Below are 18,744 nucleotides of genomic sequence, written 5' to 3'. Positions count from 1 at the left end.
ACCCACACATTTTATATACGATTGAGGTCAGGGCTTTGTGATGTCCACTCCAATACCTTGATTTTGTTGTCCTTAAGCCAACTTTGGAAGTATGCTTGGGGTCATTGTTCATATGAAAGACCCAATTGCGACCAAGCTTTAACTTCCTGACTGATGTCTTGAGATGTTGCTTCAATTTATCCACGTAATTTTCCTCCCTCATGAAGCCATCTATTTCGTGAAGTGCACCAGTCCTTCCTGCAGCAAAGCACTCCCACAACATGATGCTGCCACCCCCGTGCTTCACGGACGGGATAGGGCTCTTTGGCTTGCAAGCCTCCCCCTTTTTCCTCCAAACATAACAATGGTCATTATGGCCAAACAGTTCTATTTTTGTTTCATCAGACCAGAGAACATTTCTCCAAAAAGTACGATCTTTGTCCCCATGTGCAGTTGCAAACCGTAGTCTGGCTTTTTTATGGCGGTTTTTGAGCAGTGGCTTCTTCCTTGCTGAGCGGCCTTTAGTTTGTTAACAAGACATTTGTGGAGTGGTTGAAAAACAAGTTTAAATGATCTAACCTAAGTGTATGTAAACTTCCGACTTCAACTGTATATACTGTATCACACTTCACCATCTGGCAGTCCGATGGACGAATTTGTGTTTGACGGGTGCCAGGAGAACGCTACCTGCTCGAATGCATAGTGCCAACTGTAAAGTTTGATGGAGGAGGAATAATGGTCTGGGGCTGTTTTCCATGGTTTGGGCTAGGCCCCTTAGATCCAGTGAAGGGAAATCTTAATGCTACAGCATACAAGGACATTCTAGACAATTCTGCGTCTCCAATTTTGTTGGAACAGTTTGGGGAAGGCCCTTTCCTGTTTCAGCATGACAATGCCCCTGTGCACAAAGCAAGGTCCATACAGAAATGGCTTGTCAAGATCTTGGTGGAAGAACTTGACTGGCCTGCACAGAGCCCTGACCTCAACCCAATCGAACACGTTTGAAATTAACTGGGAAGCCGACTGCGAGCCAGGCCTAATCACCCAACATCAGTGCCCGATATCACTAATGCTTTTGTGGTTGAATGGAATCAAGTTCCCACGGCAATGTTCCAATATCTATTGGAAAGCCTTCACAGAAGAGTGGAGGCTATTATAGCAGCAAAGGGGGGAACATCTTCATATCAACGCCAATGATTTTGGAATAAGATGTTCGATCAGCAGGTGTCCATATACTTTTGGTCATGTAGTGTATATACAGCGTCTTCGGAAAGTATTCAGACCCCTCGACTTTTTCAACATTTTATTACGTTACAGCCTTATTCTAAAATGGATTAAATAAATAAAAATCCTTAGCAATCTACATACAATACACCATAACAAAAAAGCAAAAACAGGTTTTTAATTTTTCCCGCACCCAAAAAATAAAATAAATACCTTATTTACATTAGTATTCAGACCCTTTGCTACGGGACTCAAAATTGATCTGAAGTGCATCCTGTTTCCATTGATCATCCTTAAGATGTTTCTACAACTTGACTGGAGTCCATCTGAGGTAAGTTAAATTTATTGGACATGATTTGGAAAGGCACACCTGTCTGTATAAGGTCCCACATACAGTTGACACTGTATGTCAGAGCAAAAACCAAGCTACGAGGTCAAAGGAATTGTCCGTGAAGCTCCGAGACAGGATTGTGTCGAGGCACAGATCTGGGGAAGGATACCAATACATTTTTGCAGCGTTGAAGGTCCCCAAACACACAGTGGCCACTATCATTATTCAATGGAAGAAGTTTAGAACCACGAAGACTGCCTTGATCTGGCCGCCCGGCCAAACTGAGGAATCAAGGGAGAAGGGCCTTTGTCAGGTTGGTGACCAAGAACCCGATGGTCACTCTGACAGAGCTCATCTGTGGAGATGGGAGATCCTTCCAGAAGGACAACCATCTCTGCAGCGCTCCACCAATCAGGCCTTTATGGTTGAGTGGCCAGATGGAAGCCACTCAGTAAAAGGCACATGACAGCCCACTTGGAGTTTGCCAAAAGACACCTAAAGACTCTCCGACCATGAGAAACAAGATTCTTTGGTCTGATGAAACCAAGATAGAACCATTTGGCCTCAAAGCCAAGTTTCACGTCTGGAGGAAACCTGGCACAATCCCTACGGTGAAGCATAGTGGTGGCAGCATTACGCTGTGGGGATGTTTTTCAGCTGCAGGGAGACTAGACAGGATCGAGGCAAAGATGATGTTCATCATAGAGCTTGATGGTTTTTGCAACTGTTCTCGAAGAAACTTTAAAGGTTCTTGAAATGTTCCGTATTGACTGACCTTCCTGTCATAAAGTAATGATGGACTGTCATTTCACTTTGCTTATTTGAGCTGTTCTTGCCATAATATGGATGAGGTTTCTTCTGTATACTACCCCTACCTTGTCACAACACAACTGATTGGCTCAAACGCATTAACAGGGAAAGAAATTCCACAAATAAACTTTTAGCAAGGCACACCTGTTAATTAAAATGCATTCTAGGTGACTACCTTAAGAAGCTGGTTGAGATAATACCAAGAGTCTGCAAAGCTGTCATCAAGGAAATGGGAGGCTACTTTGAAGAATCTCAAATATAAAATATATTTTTGATTTGATTGATTGAACACATTTTTGGTTACTACATGATTCCATATGTGTTATTTCATAGTTTTGATGTCTTCACTATTATTCTACAATGTAGAAAATAGTAAAAAAGAAAGAAAAACCCTGGAATGATTACGTGTGTCCAAACATTTGTCTGGTACTGTATATGTTCCGGACTCTGACATTGCTCGTTCTAATATTTCTATATTTCTAAATTATTTATTTTTATTTTGGGGATTTGTGTGTATTTTTATGTATTTTTAGGTATTACTGCACCATTGGTGCCAGGAACATAAGCATTTCGCTTCACCCATAATAACATCTGCCAAATATGTGTATGCGATCAATATGATTTGATTAGCATGTGCTCTGCTGTGTGTGTGTTTTGATCACGGCAGCTCTCAAACCTGTGGCTGGAAAACAACACAGTGGCCATCTCTTTAAAGCTTGTCTACCTGTCACCTGCACCGGCTAAATGACACTACCGTCCCCGAGGAAGGGCTTGTCAACACGTACAATGCACCTGTCAGTGGCAAACATACATCAAATCCCTCTTTACGTTTCTCCAACCTGGCCAAACAAACTTCTTTGAGATAAACACAGGCCTGTTTTCCTTGGTTATTTGCTCTGCGGGTAATTCCATCCTCTTGCAAAGTACGTGTCTCTTGCAAAACTGGCAACCCCACACAGTGAAATTATGGTCCAAAGTCCATCAGGCAGTATGGCTATGTGAAAACTATTCTACTGAATGGAAAAGTTACAAATAGAAATAGAAAAAAAACACTGATCTTAATTCCACCTGAAATTTGCATCTTCTAATGTGGAAGCACCGTTGAATCATGTTCCAGGTTAGCAACAATCTACCGAGCATGCCAAAACAGCCCTCCAAGATGGCATTTTTTTTCTAGCATGTGTCAGTTCTACACACTCCACCTCTATGTTAATTATCACTCCCTCATAAGAAGGGGGCATGCATTTTGCTCAATTGCCTGCTGACCTATGTCATTTTAAATGGACAGGCAATAGACTGGTCGGTTGTTTAGCAACAAAACCGAAATGTGCAGATGGGTTGGCTTAGATTGTTGACAACATGTAAACTATATATCGTCTCCAATATTTACTGAAAACATAAATACATTTACACAATGAGCACTTGTTTCTCAAATAAATTGTTACAGTTGTTGGTTAGCTAGCTAGCAAATGGATGACATATTAGCATAAACACCTCAAAACAAGACATGGTATCAAGGACAACATAAAACTAGCTGTAATGAGCCACCTACGATTCCCCACATGGCAGCTTCTTGCCATTGTTGCTAGCCATCTTGCCGTTCAGAATCACAACAGACCTCATTGAAGCGCATGCATTGTTTTCGTGGCGTTGCCACCTAACCCATCTATCACAAACACGTCAAAGGATACTTCATTACTATTAGGGTCAGCCAGGGCTAACTGCATGGGGTGAAGAGGACTGCACAGGTCCCAGACCTGTTGTAACCTCACAGTTGGTGATTTCCAGACAAATAACTGGTGAAGGTGGGGTAGGGTTTACATCTGAAGGTGAAAAATAATATCTTTGTGTCTGTGTCTTGTGAGCAGATGCGAGTAAAACAAAAATATAATTGTTGAGCCATATCAGTTATCCCTGGCTTTCTTTCTCTCTGGTCTCTCGCACACTCTCTTCTTCTCTCTGTCTCCGTATCATCTCCTATATTCCTGTACTTCGCCCTCCCTCTCCTTCCTCCTTCTCATCTTCTCCTTAGCCCATGCCGTTCTCCCTCCCTCCCTCCCTCCCTCCCTCCCTCCCTCCCTCCCTCCCTCCCTCCCTCCCTCCCTCCCTCCCTCCCTCCCTCACGCTCTCCATCCTTTTCTCTCTCTCATATGCTCTATTCTTCTCTTTCTCTCTCACTCCCTCACTCTATATATCCTTCTTTCTGTCTTCCATTCAATCTATATCCAGCTCGCTCTCCATCTCTTTCTTTCTCTTGCTCTGTAATCAGCACAGGGGAGCCCTAATCCAGCCGTGCGCCTCATCGCAGCTGCCACTCAGCCAAGCTGCCAGACTGCCAGCCGCAAATCCAGCCCCTGCCACCCCTGCCATCCCCACTGCCGTCACCACACGTCACCCAAGATTAGCTGCCAAGGGCCATTTTAACAGCCACTTGAAGTGCAGGGAAGAAAGAAAGAAGAGAGGTATTAAGAGTAGAATTGGCCTGTCTGTCTGTAGCGTGTGGGGGGCAAAGCGTTGCACAAAAGAGGGAGGGGGAGAGGGAGAGGTAAAGTAAGGTCAGAGCCACTGACTGGACCGGATGGCCATGTTGCACACAGACAAACTGACAGAGAACTTAGAACTGACAAACGGATGGATGGACAGGCGAATGGATGGAGAGACAAATGGACAAATAAACAGATGCTGGGATGCAGGCACACACAAACACACACCACATGTGCTCAAGGTCAGAGTTCACGGCCTCCAATGGAGAGTAATACCTCAACCTGGTCTTGACCAGACAGGGAGGACGACCTCTTACACCAGGGTTAACCTTTAACCTTTGACTATAGTCTTCCAGTCTCATTGGGTTCTAATACCATCTAGTGCCATGTAACGCCTGGTGTCTATTTATGATCGGCTGAGGACACACAGGCCGATGCATTGTGACTGGACACTTTTCACTAGATATTAATGATGAGTTTAAATCACACTGGAGGTAGATATTACTGCCGCAAGGCAATTAAAATGCCATTCCCCCACTGACTGGCTATATGAGAGGACTGGGGAGGGGTAGACTATGTGGCACATGTCACCATGTCAAAAATGCTAGTACTCAGCAACGTCTCTCTCTCTCTCTCTCTCTCTCTCTGTATGTACAGTATATGTATGGTACTTTGGCAGGTACCATATTCTGAGCTATCCTTCCCCTCCCCTCTTTCTCTTTCCCCACTTTCTCTCTACCTCTCCCCTTTCTTTTGCTCAGAGTTCCTCCACTACTTCTTACTTTCTACCTTACCATTACAGCATGCAGATAGCATACAAGGGTCAGTGGCCTTCCATAGAACTCACACACTTTAATGTGCAGATGCAGCACCTGTCTCTTAGTGCTACAACACTGCCAGTTTAAGGCCCTCCTCCTCTCTCTAAGGAGAAAGCAAAGGTGAGACGGGGAGAGAGAAAGAAGGAGCAAGAGACAGTGGAGGGGGAGAGATAGGAAGAGAAGGAGAGAGTGAGAGAGAGAGGAAGAGGAGAGAGGGAGAGAGAGAGAGAGAGAGAGAGTGTCGGTGCGTGTCCATGATGGATTTGCTGATACCACGGCACCCTGTTCCCATTCCGACGAAACTCACAGTGATATACGATGCCTTTGCCGCTGTGTGTGTGTGTGTTTGTATGTGTGTTTCCCTGAGCTTGCACATTTACAGCACCCCGGACCCAAAATGAATACAGCAGCTGGGTAAAGCTGCTGCTGCCCCTGCAGAGGGATGTGTGTTCCCGCGTGTGTTCTTTCATATGTTTTTATGTTTACATTCTTATGAGTGTGTGCACTAGTAGCCAGCTTGATATGGCCTATGCTCTACAAGGACGTAGGCCTGAACACCACACTACTTTTGCAGTACAGTATATAGGTGCCCCAAAGCATTGACCCAAGGTCAGTTTTACTCATTACCTCATAAAACATGCCATTTGGTATGGTACACTCATTCTAGATCCCCATCACAGTACAGTAGATGCAACCTTGCACTGACAATAATACAGGTTTACAAGACCTCTCCTTCCTCTGGAGGCCACCAAACTATATATGCATGCTATTATCTTCTCACAATAGAGATATTGCCTCACATGCTGGTCACAAGCAGGAGCTACTATTCTGAAACCAATTGAATCCCTCTACAAACAAACACTTAAGATGTTTGATAACAAACCACACAGTTACCACCATTGTCACATCATTTACAAACATCATTTATTTAGTCTGGATAGCTTTAAGCAGTATGTAGACGCCAGTCTTATCTTTAAGATCCTGCATGGTCTTGCCCTTCCACTCCTATGCCGGCATATAACTCTCAAGGAAAGCCCCTCCAGGATAACAAGGGCAGTAACTAGAGGGGATTGTGTTGTCCCTTTTCGACACAGTAACAATCGGCCAATCGGCCTTCTCTGTTAGAGCTACAATACACTGGAATGCAATGCCCATGGAGTTAAGAAGCTGCACTGATTATTGTACTTTTAAATTTGCACCTACAGCCACTGCTTGCCAGTTACTTCCATTTCAAATTATGTGGTTTGTAAGAGTTGGCATGCTGGCTGTTAAGAAGCAATTAACGTTAGCTATAGCGGTTAACTTAGCTAGCTGGCTAGCTGACAATGACTCAAGTCAAAGCCGATCCTCCACACTACAACAATCTTGCCATTCCCTTCTATTTTAAATCCTGTGGTTTGTAGCTAAAAGTTTTATGTCAAGAGGACATCTAGTAAGCTGTCGTTGACTGACATAGGTAGCAGCAGTAGCTAGCTAGCTAGCTTCACGACTAGTTAGGTAGATAACAATATAAATATTAGGAATATAGTTACAATATAGTTACAAAGCAAAGGACATAAATTACTCACACTTGTGAAATAATCAGTCTGCAGTTATTGCTGTTATAGTAAAGTTCCAAAGTAGTTCCATCGTGAGTTTCCAAATCCATCCATACTATTTGGCTTGGTGAAGCTGGGCTCGGGCAGTATTGCCCCAGTGCCCCACAAGGGAGGTAATTTGAATATCCAAGTGTATGCGTGTCACATTGGCTGAGCTGTCAAATCATTTTTTTCAGTACACACCCAAACCACTCTGTTGTTTCCTAACAGTCCAAGCAAGGGCACAGAGAAAAGCTGCTTTTTAACATCCTTAATTATCCTTTTTTTTGAAGGACATCTATTTTATTCATATTGTAATTAATGAAGGAGTGTTGTATGGCATTGAAGCTCGTTTGGAGGTTAGATAGCACAGTGTCCAAGGAAGGGCCAGAAGTATACGGAATGATGTCGTCTGCGTAGAGGTGGATCAGGGAATCGCCCGCAGCAAGAGCAACATCATTGATATATACAGAGAAAAGAGTCAGCGCGAGAATTTAACCCTGTGGCACCCCCATAGAGACTGCCAGAGGACCGGACAACATGCCCTCCAATTTGACACACTGAACTCTGTCTGCAAAGTAGTTGGTGAACCAGGCAAGGCAGTCATTAGAAAAACCGAGGCTACTGAGTCTGCCAATAAGAATATGATGATTGACAGAGTCGAAAGCCTTGGCCAGGTCGATGAAGACGGCTGCACAGTACTGTCTTTTATCGATGGCGGTTATGATATTGTTTAGTACCTTGAGCGTGGCTGAGGTGCACCCGTGACCGGCTCGGAAACCAGATTGTACAGCGGAGAAGGTACAGTGGGATTCAAGATGGTCAGTGATCTGTTTGTTGACTTGGCTTTCGAAGACCTTAAATAGGCAGGGCAGGATGAATATAGGTCTGTAGCAGTTGGGTCCAGGGTGTCTCCCCCTTTGAAGAGGAGGATGACCGCGGCAGCTTTCCAGTCCTTGGGGATCTCAGACGATATGAAAGAGAGGTTGAACAGGCTGGTAATAGGGGTTGCGACAATGGCGGCGGATAGTTTCAGAAATAGATGGTCCAGATTGTCAAGCCTAGCTAATTTGTACGGGTCTAGGTTTTGCAGCTTTTTCAGAACATCGGCTATCTGGATTTGGGTAAAGAAGAAGCTGGGGAGGCTTGGGCGAGTAGCTGCGGGGGGGTGGAGCTGTTGGCCGAGGTTGGAGTATCCAGGAGGAAGGCATGGCCAGCCGTTGAGAAATGCTTGTTGAAGTTTTCGATAATCATGGATTTATCGGTGGTGACCGTGTTACCTAGCCTCAGTGCAGTGGGCAGCTGGGAGGAGGTGCTCTTGTTCTCCATGGACTTCACAGTGTCCCAGAACTTTTTGGAGTTGGAGCTACAGGATGCACACTTCTGCCTGAAGAAGCTGGCCTTAGCTTTCCTGACTGACTGCGTGTATTGGTTCCTGACTTCCCTGAACAGTTGCATATCACGGGGACTATTCGATGCTATTGCAGTCCGCCACATGATGTTTTAGTGCTGGTCGAGGGCAGTCAGGTCTGGAGTGAACCAAGGGCTATATCTGTTCTTAGTTCTGCACTTTTTGAACGGAGCATGCTTATCTAAAATGGTGAGGAAGTTACTTTTAAAGAATGACCAGGCATCCTCAACTGACGGGATGAGGTCAATGTCCTTCCAGGATACCCGGGCCAGGTCGATTAGAAAGGCCTGCTCACAGAAGTGTTTAGGGAGCGTTTGACAGTGATGAGGGGTGGTCGTTTGACTGCGGCTCCGTAGCGGATACAGGCAATGAGGCAGTGATTGCTGAGATCCTGGTTGAAGACAGCGGAGGTGTATTTGGAGAGCCAGTTGGTCAGGATGACGTCTATGAGGGTGCCCTTGTTTACAGATTTAGGGTTGTACCTGGTGGGTTCCTTGATGATTTGTGTGAGATTGAGGGCATCTAGCTTAGATTGTAGGACTGCCGGGGTGTTAAGCATATCCCAGTTTAGGTCACCTAACAGAACAAACTCTGAAGCTAGATGGGGGGCAATCAATTCACAAATGGTGTCCAGGGCACAGCTGGGAGCTGAGGGGGGTCGGTAGCAGGCGGCAACAGTGAGAGACTTATTTCTGGAGAGAGTAATTTTCAGAATTAGTAGTTCGAACTGTTTGGGTATGGACCTGGAAAGTATGACATTACTTCGCAGGCTATCTCTGCAGTAGACTGCAACTCCTCCCCCTTTGGCAGTTCTATCTTGACGGAAGATGTTGTAGTTGGGTATGGAAATCTCTGAATTTTTGGTGGCCTTCCTGAGCCAGGATTCAGACACGGCAAGGACATCAGGGTTAGCAGAGTGTGCTAAAGCAGTGAGTAAAACAAACTTAGGGAGGAGGCTTCTGATGTTGACATGCATGAAACCAAGGCTTTTTCGATCACAGAAGTCAACAAATGAGGGTGCCTGGGGACATGCAGGGCCTGGGTTTACCTCCACATAACCCGCGGAACAGAGGAGGAGTAGTATGAGGGTGCGGCTAAAGGCTATCAAAACTGATCGCCTAGAGCGTTGGGGACAGAGAATAAGAGGAGCAGGTTTCTAGGCATGGTAGAATATATTCAGGGCATAATGTGCAGACAGGGGTATGGTGGGGTGCGGGTACAGTGGAGGTAAGCCCAGGCACTGGTTGATGATGAGAGAGGTTGTATCTCTGGACATGCTGGTTGTAATGGGTGAGGTCACCACATGTGTGGGAGGTGGGACAAAGGAGGTATCAGGGGTATGAAGAGTGGAACTAGGGGCTCCATTGTAAACTAAAACAATGATAACTAACCCGAACAACAGTATACAAGGCATATTGACAGTTGAGAGAGACATACAGCGAGGCATACAGTAATCACAGGTGTTGAATTGGGAGAGCTGAGGTGTTGAATAGGCCGAATTAGCAAGCAAGGAGATAGAAAGGGCTAGAGAGTTAGCCTTTGGTGGACGTCGCGATGGGGTGAGTCTGTTTTTTCCTCTTCATGCGGTGACAGCGATAGACCGGTCGTGGGTCCGGATGTTGTAGCCCAGGAGTATGCTACGGTGGTAGCACAGGAGCTCTGGCCGGGCTAGCTTCAAGCTAAGTGGGTGGAAACGCTAGCCAGGAGTTATCATCCGGGGTTGCGGTTAGCTAGATAGCTAGTTGTGAAGATCCAGCTGAAAATGCTCCGTTTGCGGTGGGAATCCGGTGATAAAAAAATAATAGGTCCGTTATGCTCTGGTTAGAGTCGCGTTGTTCGAACTGGCAAGAGCTTACCGAGCTAAAGGTTAGCTGATGACCGGTTAGCTGAAGACCGCTAGCAATGTTTTGCTGACTGATAGCTGGTAGTTAGCTGGCTAGCTTCAGTTGTGGGGTTCCGGATCCGAAGTAAATATAAATACTTTAGGAAAAATAGCTACATTGGGTGAGGCGGGTTGCGGGTTGCAGGAGAGTATTTAGAAGCTGAGGTTTAGCAAAATGTTTTAAAATATATGCGAAGAAAAATATGTAAAAAACTAAAAAAAACAATATATACAAGGGACACGACACGACAAGACGTCTTACTGCTACGCCATCTTGGATTAGGATTAGGGGTGGTCGTTTGACTGCGGACCCGTAGTGGATACAGGCAATGAGACAGTGATCGCTGAGATACTGATTGAAGACAGCGGGGGTGTATTTGGAGGGCTAGTTTGTCAGGATAACATCTATGAGTGTGTGTTGGAGGAAATCATGGTTGAAATGACTAATTATGTATACATTCCAATCAGAACTGACTAGTCCAAATGTTATAATGTACTGTACATATGAATTTTCTCTCTTGCTCCCATTCCCAATTGTATATAATGTAGTCATTCATTTGTACAATCTCCATGTGGCAGGAACGGACTATCTCCAGACTGTCTAGAATGCTGATTTATACTGACTGACCTTGACTTCAGGCATGGAGCGAAGGCTCGAGAGCTATAGGGCCTCTCTACTGGTGAAATAGATATAACGTTTACAAAACGCTGACGTCATTTTCAGTTTATAACCTGTGGAAATATGTGTATGTGGCAGTACTCTCTTGAAATAAACGCTGTTACCTGGCTTTTAAGACTGGTCTCGATCTACTTCATGCATAATTAATGAACTTACAACTCATTAATGAAATAGAAAAAGTGCGAATTTGGTTTTGGCTACAAAACATATAGGAATTTAGAATTCCACTAACAGGGCGCCCTTGTTTACAGATTTAGGGTTGTACCTGGTGGGTTCCTTGATGATTTGTGTGAGATTGAAGGCATCTAGCTTAGATTGTAGGACTGCCGGGGTGTTAAGCATAGGTTTAGGTCACCTAACAGAACAATCTCTGAGGCTAGATGGGGGGCGATCAATTCACAAATGGTGTCCAGGGCACAGCTGGGAGCTGAGGGGGGTCGGAAGCAGGCGGCAACAGTGAGAGACTTATTTCTGGAGAGATTAATTTTAAAAATTAGAAGTTAGAACTGTTTGGGTATGGACCTGGAAAGTATGACATTACTTTGCAGGCTATCTCTGCAGTAGACTGCAACTCCTCTCCCTTTGGCAATTCTATCTTGACGGAAAATGTTATAGTTGGGTATGGAAAGCTCAGGATTTTTGGTGGCCTTCCTAAGCCAGGATTCAGACACAGCAAGGACATCAGGGTTGGCAGAGTGTGCTAAAGCAGTGAGTAAAACAAACTTAGGGAGGAGGCTTCTGATGTTGATATGCATGAAACCAAGGCTTTTCGATCACAGAAGTCAACAAATGAGGGTGCCTGGGGACATGCAGGGCCTGGGTTTACCTCCACATCACCCGCGGAACAGAGGAGGAGTAGGATGAGGGTGCGGCTAAAGGCTATCAAAACTGGTCGCCTAGAGCGTTGGGGACAAAGAATAAAAGGAGCAGATTTCTGGGCATGGTAGAATATATTCAGGGCATAATGCGCAGACAGGGGTATGGAGGTTGTGTCTCTGTACATCCTGGTTGTAATGGGTGAGGTCACTGCATGTGTGGGAGGTGGGACAAAGGAGGTATCAGAGGTATGAAGAGTGGAACTAGGGGGTCCATTGTAAACTAAAACAAAGATAACTAACCGCAACAACGGTATACAAGGCATATTGACATTTGAGAAAGACATACAGCGAGGCATAAAGTAATCGCAGGTGTTGATTGGGAGAGCTAGCTAAAACAACAGGTGAGACGACAACAGCTAATCAGCTAACACAACAACAGCAGGGTAAAATGGCGATGACTAGGCAGAGAGGGTCGGATTAACTACACACAGAGCCTGAGTTCGCAGCTGGGGCCGACAGATAAAACATTTACAAAAAAACAAAAACAGAATGGAGTACCGTGATTAATGGACAGTCCAGCAGGCATCAGCTATGTAGCCAAGTGATCATAGTGTCCAGGGGGCAGCAGTAGATGGAACCGGGTAGCGGCCACTATGCTAGCGACACGGCATTTAAAGTTAGTAGCCCTGGGCTAGTAGGAGTGTCTGCTCCGACGGAGGCCGGTTGAAGGCACAGCGGATGGAGTATTCGTCGGCAGACCAGTCGGGGCGCCGTGTCGACAGAGAATCCAAGCCAGATGGCGAAAGAAGTATTGTGGAATTTAGTTTGCTAGCCGGGAGATGTGCCTGACTCACGGCTAACTGGTGCTAGCTTCGTGGCAGTGGCGTTAGCCACTATATCCAATCGGTAGCAGTGGTGATCCGGTGCTAAGGTCCAGAGTTTACAGCAAGGATCATCTGGTGGAGTTTTGGGCTCTAGCCGTGTATGAGTGTGGTTTGGGTGAACAGCCGAGTAGGCCGGGAGGTGGGCCTCAGGGATAGCTTCGGTACTGGGTGCCACGGTGAGTGCAAGTTAGCTGTGAGCTAGCTGTGAAGATCAGAAGTAGTGGTCCAGGGATTACGGCAGGAATCCGGCATTGTTGTGGAGAGACAGTCCGATACTGGTAGACTAGCGAGTATTATCCAGGCTAAAAACAGGGCTGGTATCTGTGCAGAAGGTAAAAGCCGGTAAAAGCAGTGGCTAACAATGACTAAATAGCTTGTAGCTAATTAGCTGGTTAGCTTCTGGAGGTTCTTGAATGTGTTCTAAAATTGAAAATAATAGCGATTCCGTATCATATTGGGTGAGGCAGGTTACCGGAAGGTATAATTGAATTAAAAATTGAAAAGAGATTGAAAATAAATTGAAATATATATGCGAGAGGACAAAACAAACACGTCTTCACTGCTACGCCGTCTTAGATGTATAACAAGTCCCATAGGTTATTATAATGCATACTTTTTTTTTTTACAATATTAAAAATTATAATATTAGCGGCACATTAACGTTAGCCCACACCGCCACCCAGCTGCCACTACCTGCGGCACTTTCACAATCTGCTTTTTTTTATTACCCAACTAACCATAGGTGCCCTTCTTTGCAAGGCATTGGAAAGCCTCTGTATTTGAAATTCCCTGCTCGACTGAAGGACCTTACAGATAATGAATTGTATGTGTCCGGTACAGAGATAAGGTACTAATTCAGAAATCATGTTGAACACTATTATTTCACACAGAGGGAGTCCATGCAACTTATTATGTGACTTGTTGAGAAAATGTTTATAGTTGAACTTATTTAGGCTTGTCATAACAAAGGGGTTGAGTACTTATTGACTCAAGACATTTCATTTTTAAATTTTTAATTCATTTGTAAACATGTCTAAAATCATGTGGGGGGATGTGGAAATATGATGAGTTGCACACTATCATATTCCCATATATTACTTTATAGAATGAACCAATGCTTTGGCAGTCAGTATCTATGCCAGGGTTGTCAGTTTATAATGCAATACCATGTGTAAGCGGAGGGTGGCTAGTGGCTTACCTTTGTCCAGAGAGGAGTCTGGGGTGCTGAAGTCCATTAGGCTCTTGATGTCACTCTTGTAGCAGAGATCGGTCGCTGGCTGCTTCTGCCTCTGGTGTACAGAGGGATCTGTAGGAGAGGAGAGGACAATTGGTTTGAACACATTTGGGTTCTGATAGGAGTGGTGACTATGTGTGTGTATATATATGTGTGTTTGGGTGCGTGTGTGCGTGCGTGAGTGCGTGCGGCGGGGGGACTATTCTTCGTATTATACTTTTTCAATTATTTATACTTTTTTCTCTCTGCATATTTGGAAAAGGCTCGTAAGCACACCACTGTTAGTCCACTCCTGTTGTTCATGAAACGTGACAAATGACATTTGATTTGATTTGATAACAATAGCGGTAGATAGATCAATGGCATTAACAAGCATTATCAATTTTATCCACAAGAGTTATGTGTTGGTTTGCTTTAAATGACTTCAACAGATAAGGATTTTCAAAAAGCATGGATGAAGAGAGTTTGCGTGTAGATGGGTACATAAAGTGTGAGGGAGGACATGAAAATTTGTTCAAGAAATACAGTGCCTGTGTTATAGGAAGGAAGTAATGAATGCAGCCACACTAAACACTCGTCATCATGAACGATTCCTCTCAAGGCAAATGTAATGACCAATAACTCTCCCTCCTCTCAAATCAACATGCATGTACAGTATTTATACTCATATGCTACTAAGTAGTGTTAGCCACAATGCTGCACCAATATTAATCAGGATTACTGCCAGAGTGCTCCTAAAGACTTATATCCACTGGTGAGACATAAGCAACATTAGCATTTCATGACCAGAATAGCACATTTGACTTGTTAGTCATGCATACAGTATAATATGTATGTAAAGTATGTAACATGAACACACAAACATATGAATGTTCGCGCTCACATGCACGCATACACAAACACAGACACACACAGACACACACACCACTGCTGTGATTTTACATCACCCAGGATGATAGTTATAGCCACAGTAACATCTGTGTCCTCTTTCTGCCCTTCTCCTCATCTTCCTCTATCCCCATCCCTTCATTATCTACCCACCACTGCCTATTAAGGCCTCGTTATCTGGCTGAAATGAATTGCAATAATTGAACACAGATGTGTGAGATGAACAGATAGGTCTGGAGGCTACATCATGTTGTCACTATGGAGAGATCACTCGTCTTGCCGTTCTATGTGGATATTAAAGAGCTATCAGCCTGTTTTTGCCCTTGGCAACTGCTCTTCATAAGGGAGCATGAGGTGGATGAGGTGAAAGTTAATTAAGTATGGCCGTATTGAAGTGAGTGGTCTAAGGAAAACAGCACCACCTGGCTGGAGATGCAGACCCTATGTGAACATGCACTGGATAGTGCCCTAGATGAGGCTAGAAAGTGTTCTAGAGGGTGCCCTATTTGAGATCGTAGTCTCTCTAGACATCTGGGTTACCTCCCACCATTTTTAAATGCTATGGTTTTAACAATGTCTTTCCCCAATATAATGTCAGTTTGGCATAGAGAAACTATGTTACTGCCTATGTCACTACCTTATCCACTTGAATAAAATACAAAATAGTAGCTAGCAAGATGGAGATCACAGAGTTAATTCAGTGCCTTTCGCAAGTGGCTAGTTTGCATCAACTACCTTCACTAATGCCAGCAAACTTTGGTTTCGAATCATGAAATTCTGGCATGTCTGCCTCGTGATTTGTTGAGAGAGTTGTCTGTCTGAAGAGAACCCACCTCTGAACACATTTTGCTACCTTGTTTATATTTGTTTTACCTTTGAAGTTGCCAAAAGAGTCCGTCATGGAAAGCAGACCCTAGTCACCCTAGTCACAGATGTAAATAGAAATACAAATAAAAAGGTGTGGGGTTCAAGAGGCCGATGGGCACTAGCCTATGTAAGTAGAGCTAGCTTAGCAAAGTGGTTTATTAAATTATTGTCCAATATATCCACAGACCTTCTGGGTCTATGAAATAATCCCATTTTGTGGCAGATGGAGTCATTGTGTACCCTCTTGTATTGTTTTCCAGGTCACCTGGATATGTCTCCTGGATCAATGTTTTTCCAGCAAATGGCTTTTTTTGTGAGTGTAAATCTCTTAAGGTCTCGCTGCTTCATATTGATCTGAAGCCACGTAGCTGAGCACACTTGCGTCAAGGATTGGCCATTATGTGAGCAGCATCATGTGTGTGTGTGTGTGTGTGCGCGTGTGTGCGTGTGTGTGTGTGTGTGTGTGTGTGTGTGTGTGTGTGTGTGTGTGTGTGTGTGTGTGTGTGTGTGTGTGTGTGTGTGTGTGTGTGTGTGTGTGTGTGTGTGCGTGTGCGTGTGCGTGTGTGTGTGAGAGAGAGAGAGAGAGAGAGAAACAGTAAGGGCAGGTTGCCAGCTGGTGATTGTCAAGCAAATAACTGTCGGTCTCATGGTCATTGACCATTAATTAACAAAAACACATTTAGCATCTCCTGGCATGCATATATAGGACTGTTTCTGTCTGTGGATGTGTGTATGCATGTAAATGTGTAAACAAGATGGAATAATGTGCTCGGTGTGTGCAAAAATGTGTCTACTCTGACAAGTCAAAATCCCAACCAAAACACTAGACCTTTATTTACAGCAAAAATAATGTAGGCTGTACATCAAACTATTGAATAGAAACTCAGAATGAGTGGGGGAATGTTAACTGCGTAAAAGTGGGAGCACATATGGAAGATGATTAGATAGTTAGTTGCCTTGCCTGTTGCCTTGTCTTCTCAGAGTGCCTACACAAGGCTGCGAAGAAGTATTACATTTAATTTAAACCCGAGCTGCAGCCTATTTTGCATAAATCATGTTGTTATGGATGATCTCTCTTTCTGTCCCATGTTTACCCAACAGGGCAGGCCCGTCTTGTCCGACAGCGGCGGCCAGATAAGACATGTCAGCCCCCGGCAACAGTAACCCGTAGAATCTCCCTCGTCCCCTTCCCTTGGCGAAACATTGAACTGACAGCTTGCTTGCTTATCTCTCTCTCTCTCTCTCTCTCTTGCAGTGCATGCTGGGAGTTTTTTTAGTTTGAGTGTTTAGTGTGGAGGGCTCTGTCCTAAACTAACTTTCTTGATTATTTTCTTGGTCTTTTCTTTCAATTTCATTTTTCTATGGTGGAGGGTTAATGCAATATTTGTTTTAGCGGTATCCACAGTTTTTTCAAAGTTAGGGTGGAAGAGGACAGAGTAACTTTCCTGGGGTTTGGAAGGTGTGGTGTGTGCGATGGTTCTGCTCGCGGTCGGTGAACAGGTAGGAGCTGAATTTATACATTCTGCTTCTAGAATGAACAAAGCTGTGGTTGTGTTCATGAAAAGGGCTAATTTGGTTGGTAGGCTCATTGCTAGCGGAATATTTGTAAGGGATGTTTTGGTGTCAATTTCACCTCTCTCTCTACCCCTTCGACAAGAGTGGTAGTTGAAAATTGCCTCCATTTATTACGGATGACCAAATCAGGAAAGAGCTGAGTCATTTTGGTAAGTTTGCTAGCGGTTTTCGTGTACTGTCAGTAGGCTTTCAGGCAGATGCCGTTAAGCACATTTTTTAGTTCCCGGAGACAAGTGTTAATGTTTCTGAACAACAATGAGCAACAACTAAATGTGCATTGTAAAGTGAGGCAAAGGGAGGGGCTCTATGCAGGGTTTGCCAGCACAGATAGTCTACGGTATTTTGAGTGTACGGATTTGGGGCATAAGAGCTTTGCGTGCACACATAAAGCCCGTAGACAAGGTGAGGGTACAAGCGTCAGTGGGGGAAATCGAGGTCAACGTGCAGGGGGTAAGGAGATGCAGACAGCAGAAGCCCCAGCCTAGTCATGTCAGAGAAGGTGGTGTAGATGAGGTTGGGCCTAGACAGGCTAGAGATGGTGGTGTAGATGGGGCTGGGCCTAGTCAGGCTAGAACTGGTGGGGTAGCTGAGGCTGGGTCTAGTCAGGCTATGAATAGTGGTGTAGCGGAGGCTGGGTATAGTCAGGCTATGAATGGTGTTGTAGCGGAGGCTGGGTCTAGTCAGGCTAGAGTTGGTGGGGTAGCTGAGGCTGGGTCTAGTCAGGCTATGGATGGTGGTGTAGCGGGGGCTGGGTCTAGTTTTTTCCAGGTTAAAGCAAAGGGAGCACTTGTAAGAGCTAGGTTCTCCCAGCTCCTTCTTCTTTGGTTTGGAAAGACAGAGCGGTGAAGCCAAGGGTATGCATTGTCTACGGCTGTCAGATGGGCGGGTGACCTCTGTGGTGGGTGAGATGCGGGAGCGGACTGTGGAGTTTTATACTGAATTGTATAGGGCAGAAGTGTGTGATCCTATGTGTGCTCAAGTCTTGTTCGCAGGACTCCCTAAGCTCTCTCTGGCACAGAGGGATGAAATGGACATTCCTCTGTTGTCCCGTCAACTGGCAGAGGCCGTAACTCAGATGTCCCCCGGTCGTGCACCGGGGATCGATGGACTCCCAGTGGAGTCTTATAAAGAATTCTGGGGAGTAATTGGACAGGACTTCTTTTGCGTGTTCCGTGAATGCGTCGGGGTAGGAGAGTTGCCGATGAGCTGCCATCGGGCGGCTCTAACTCTCCTGCCCAAAAAAGGGGACTTGTGTGAACTTAAGAACTGGAGGCGTGTGGCATT

At 44.9% G+C, this 18,744-nt stretch overlaps 1 protein-coding gene across 4 annotated transcripts in view; it reads right to left on the bottom strand.

Annotated features, from left to right (window-relative positions):
• The window catches only part of LOC118361099 (kazrin-A-like), a 222,801-nt gene that overhangs the window by 97,003 nt on the left and 107,054 nt on the right, over positions 1-18,744 (bottom strand). For all 4 annotated transcript variants that reach the window (XM_052482877.1, XM_052482879.1, XM_052482881.1 and 1 more), the window contains exon 2: positions 14,095-14,202. In XM_052482877.1, the coding sequence (XP_052338837.1) occupies positions 14,095-14,202 (108 nt within the window). The remainder of the gene's footprint in view (positions 1-14,094; positions 14,203-18,744) is intronic.

The sequence above is a fragment of the Oncorhynchus keta genome, chromosome 28 (genome assembly GCF_023373465.1).
Source record: "Oncorhynchus keta strain PuntledgeMale-10-30-2019 chromosome 28, Oket_V2, whole genome shotgun sequence".
NCBI lineage: Eukaryota > Metazoa > Chordata > Actinopteri > Salmoniformes > Salmonidae > Oncorhynchus > Oncorhynchus keta.
This window is presented reverse-complemented; position numbering and strand designations above follow the sequence as displayed.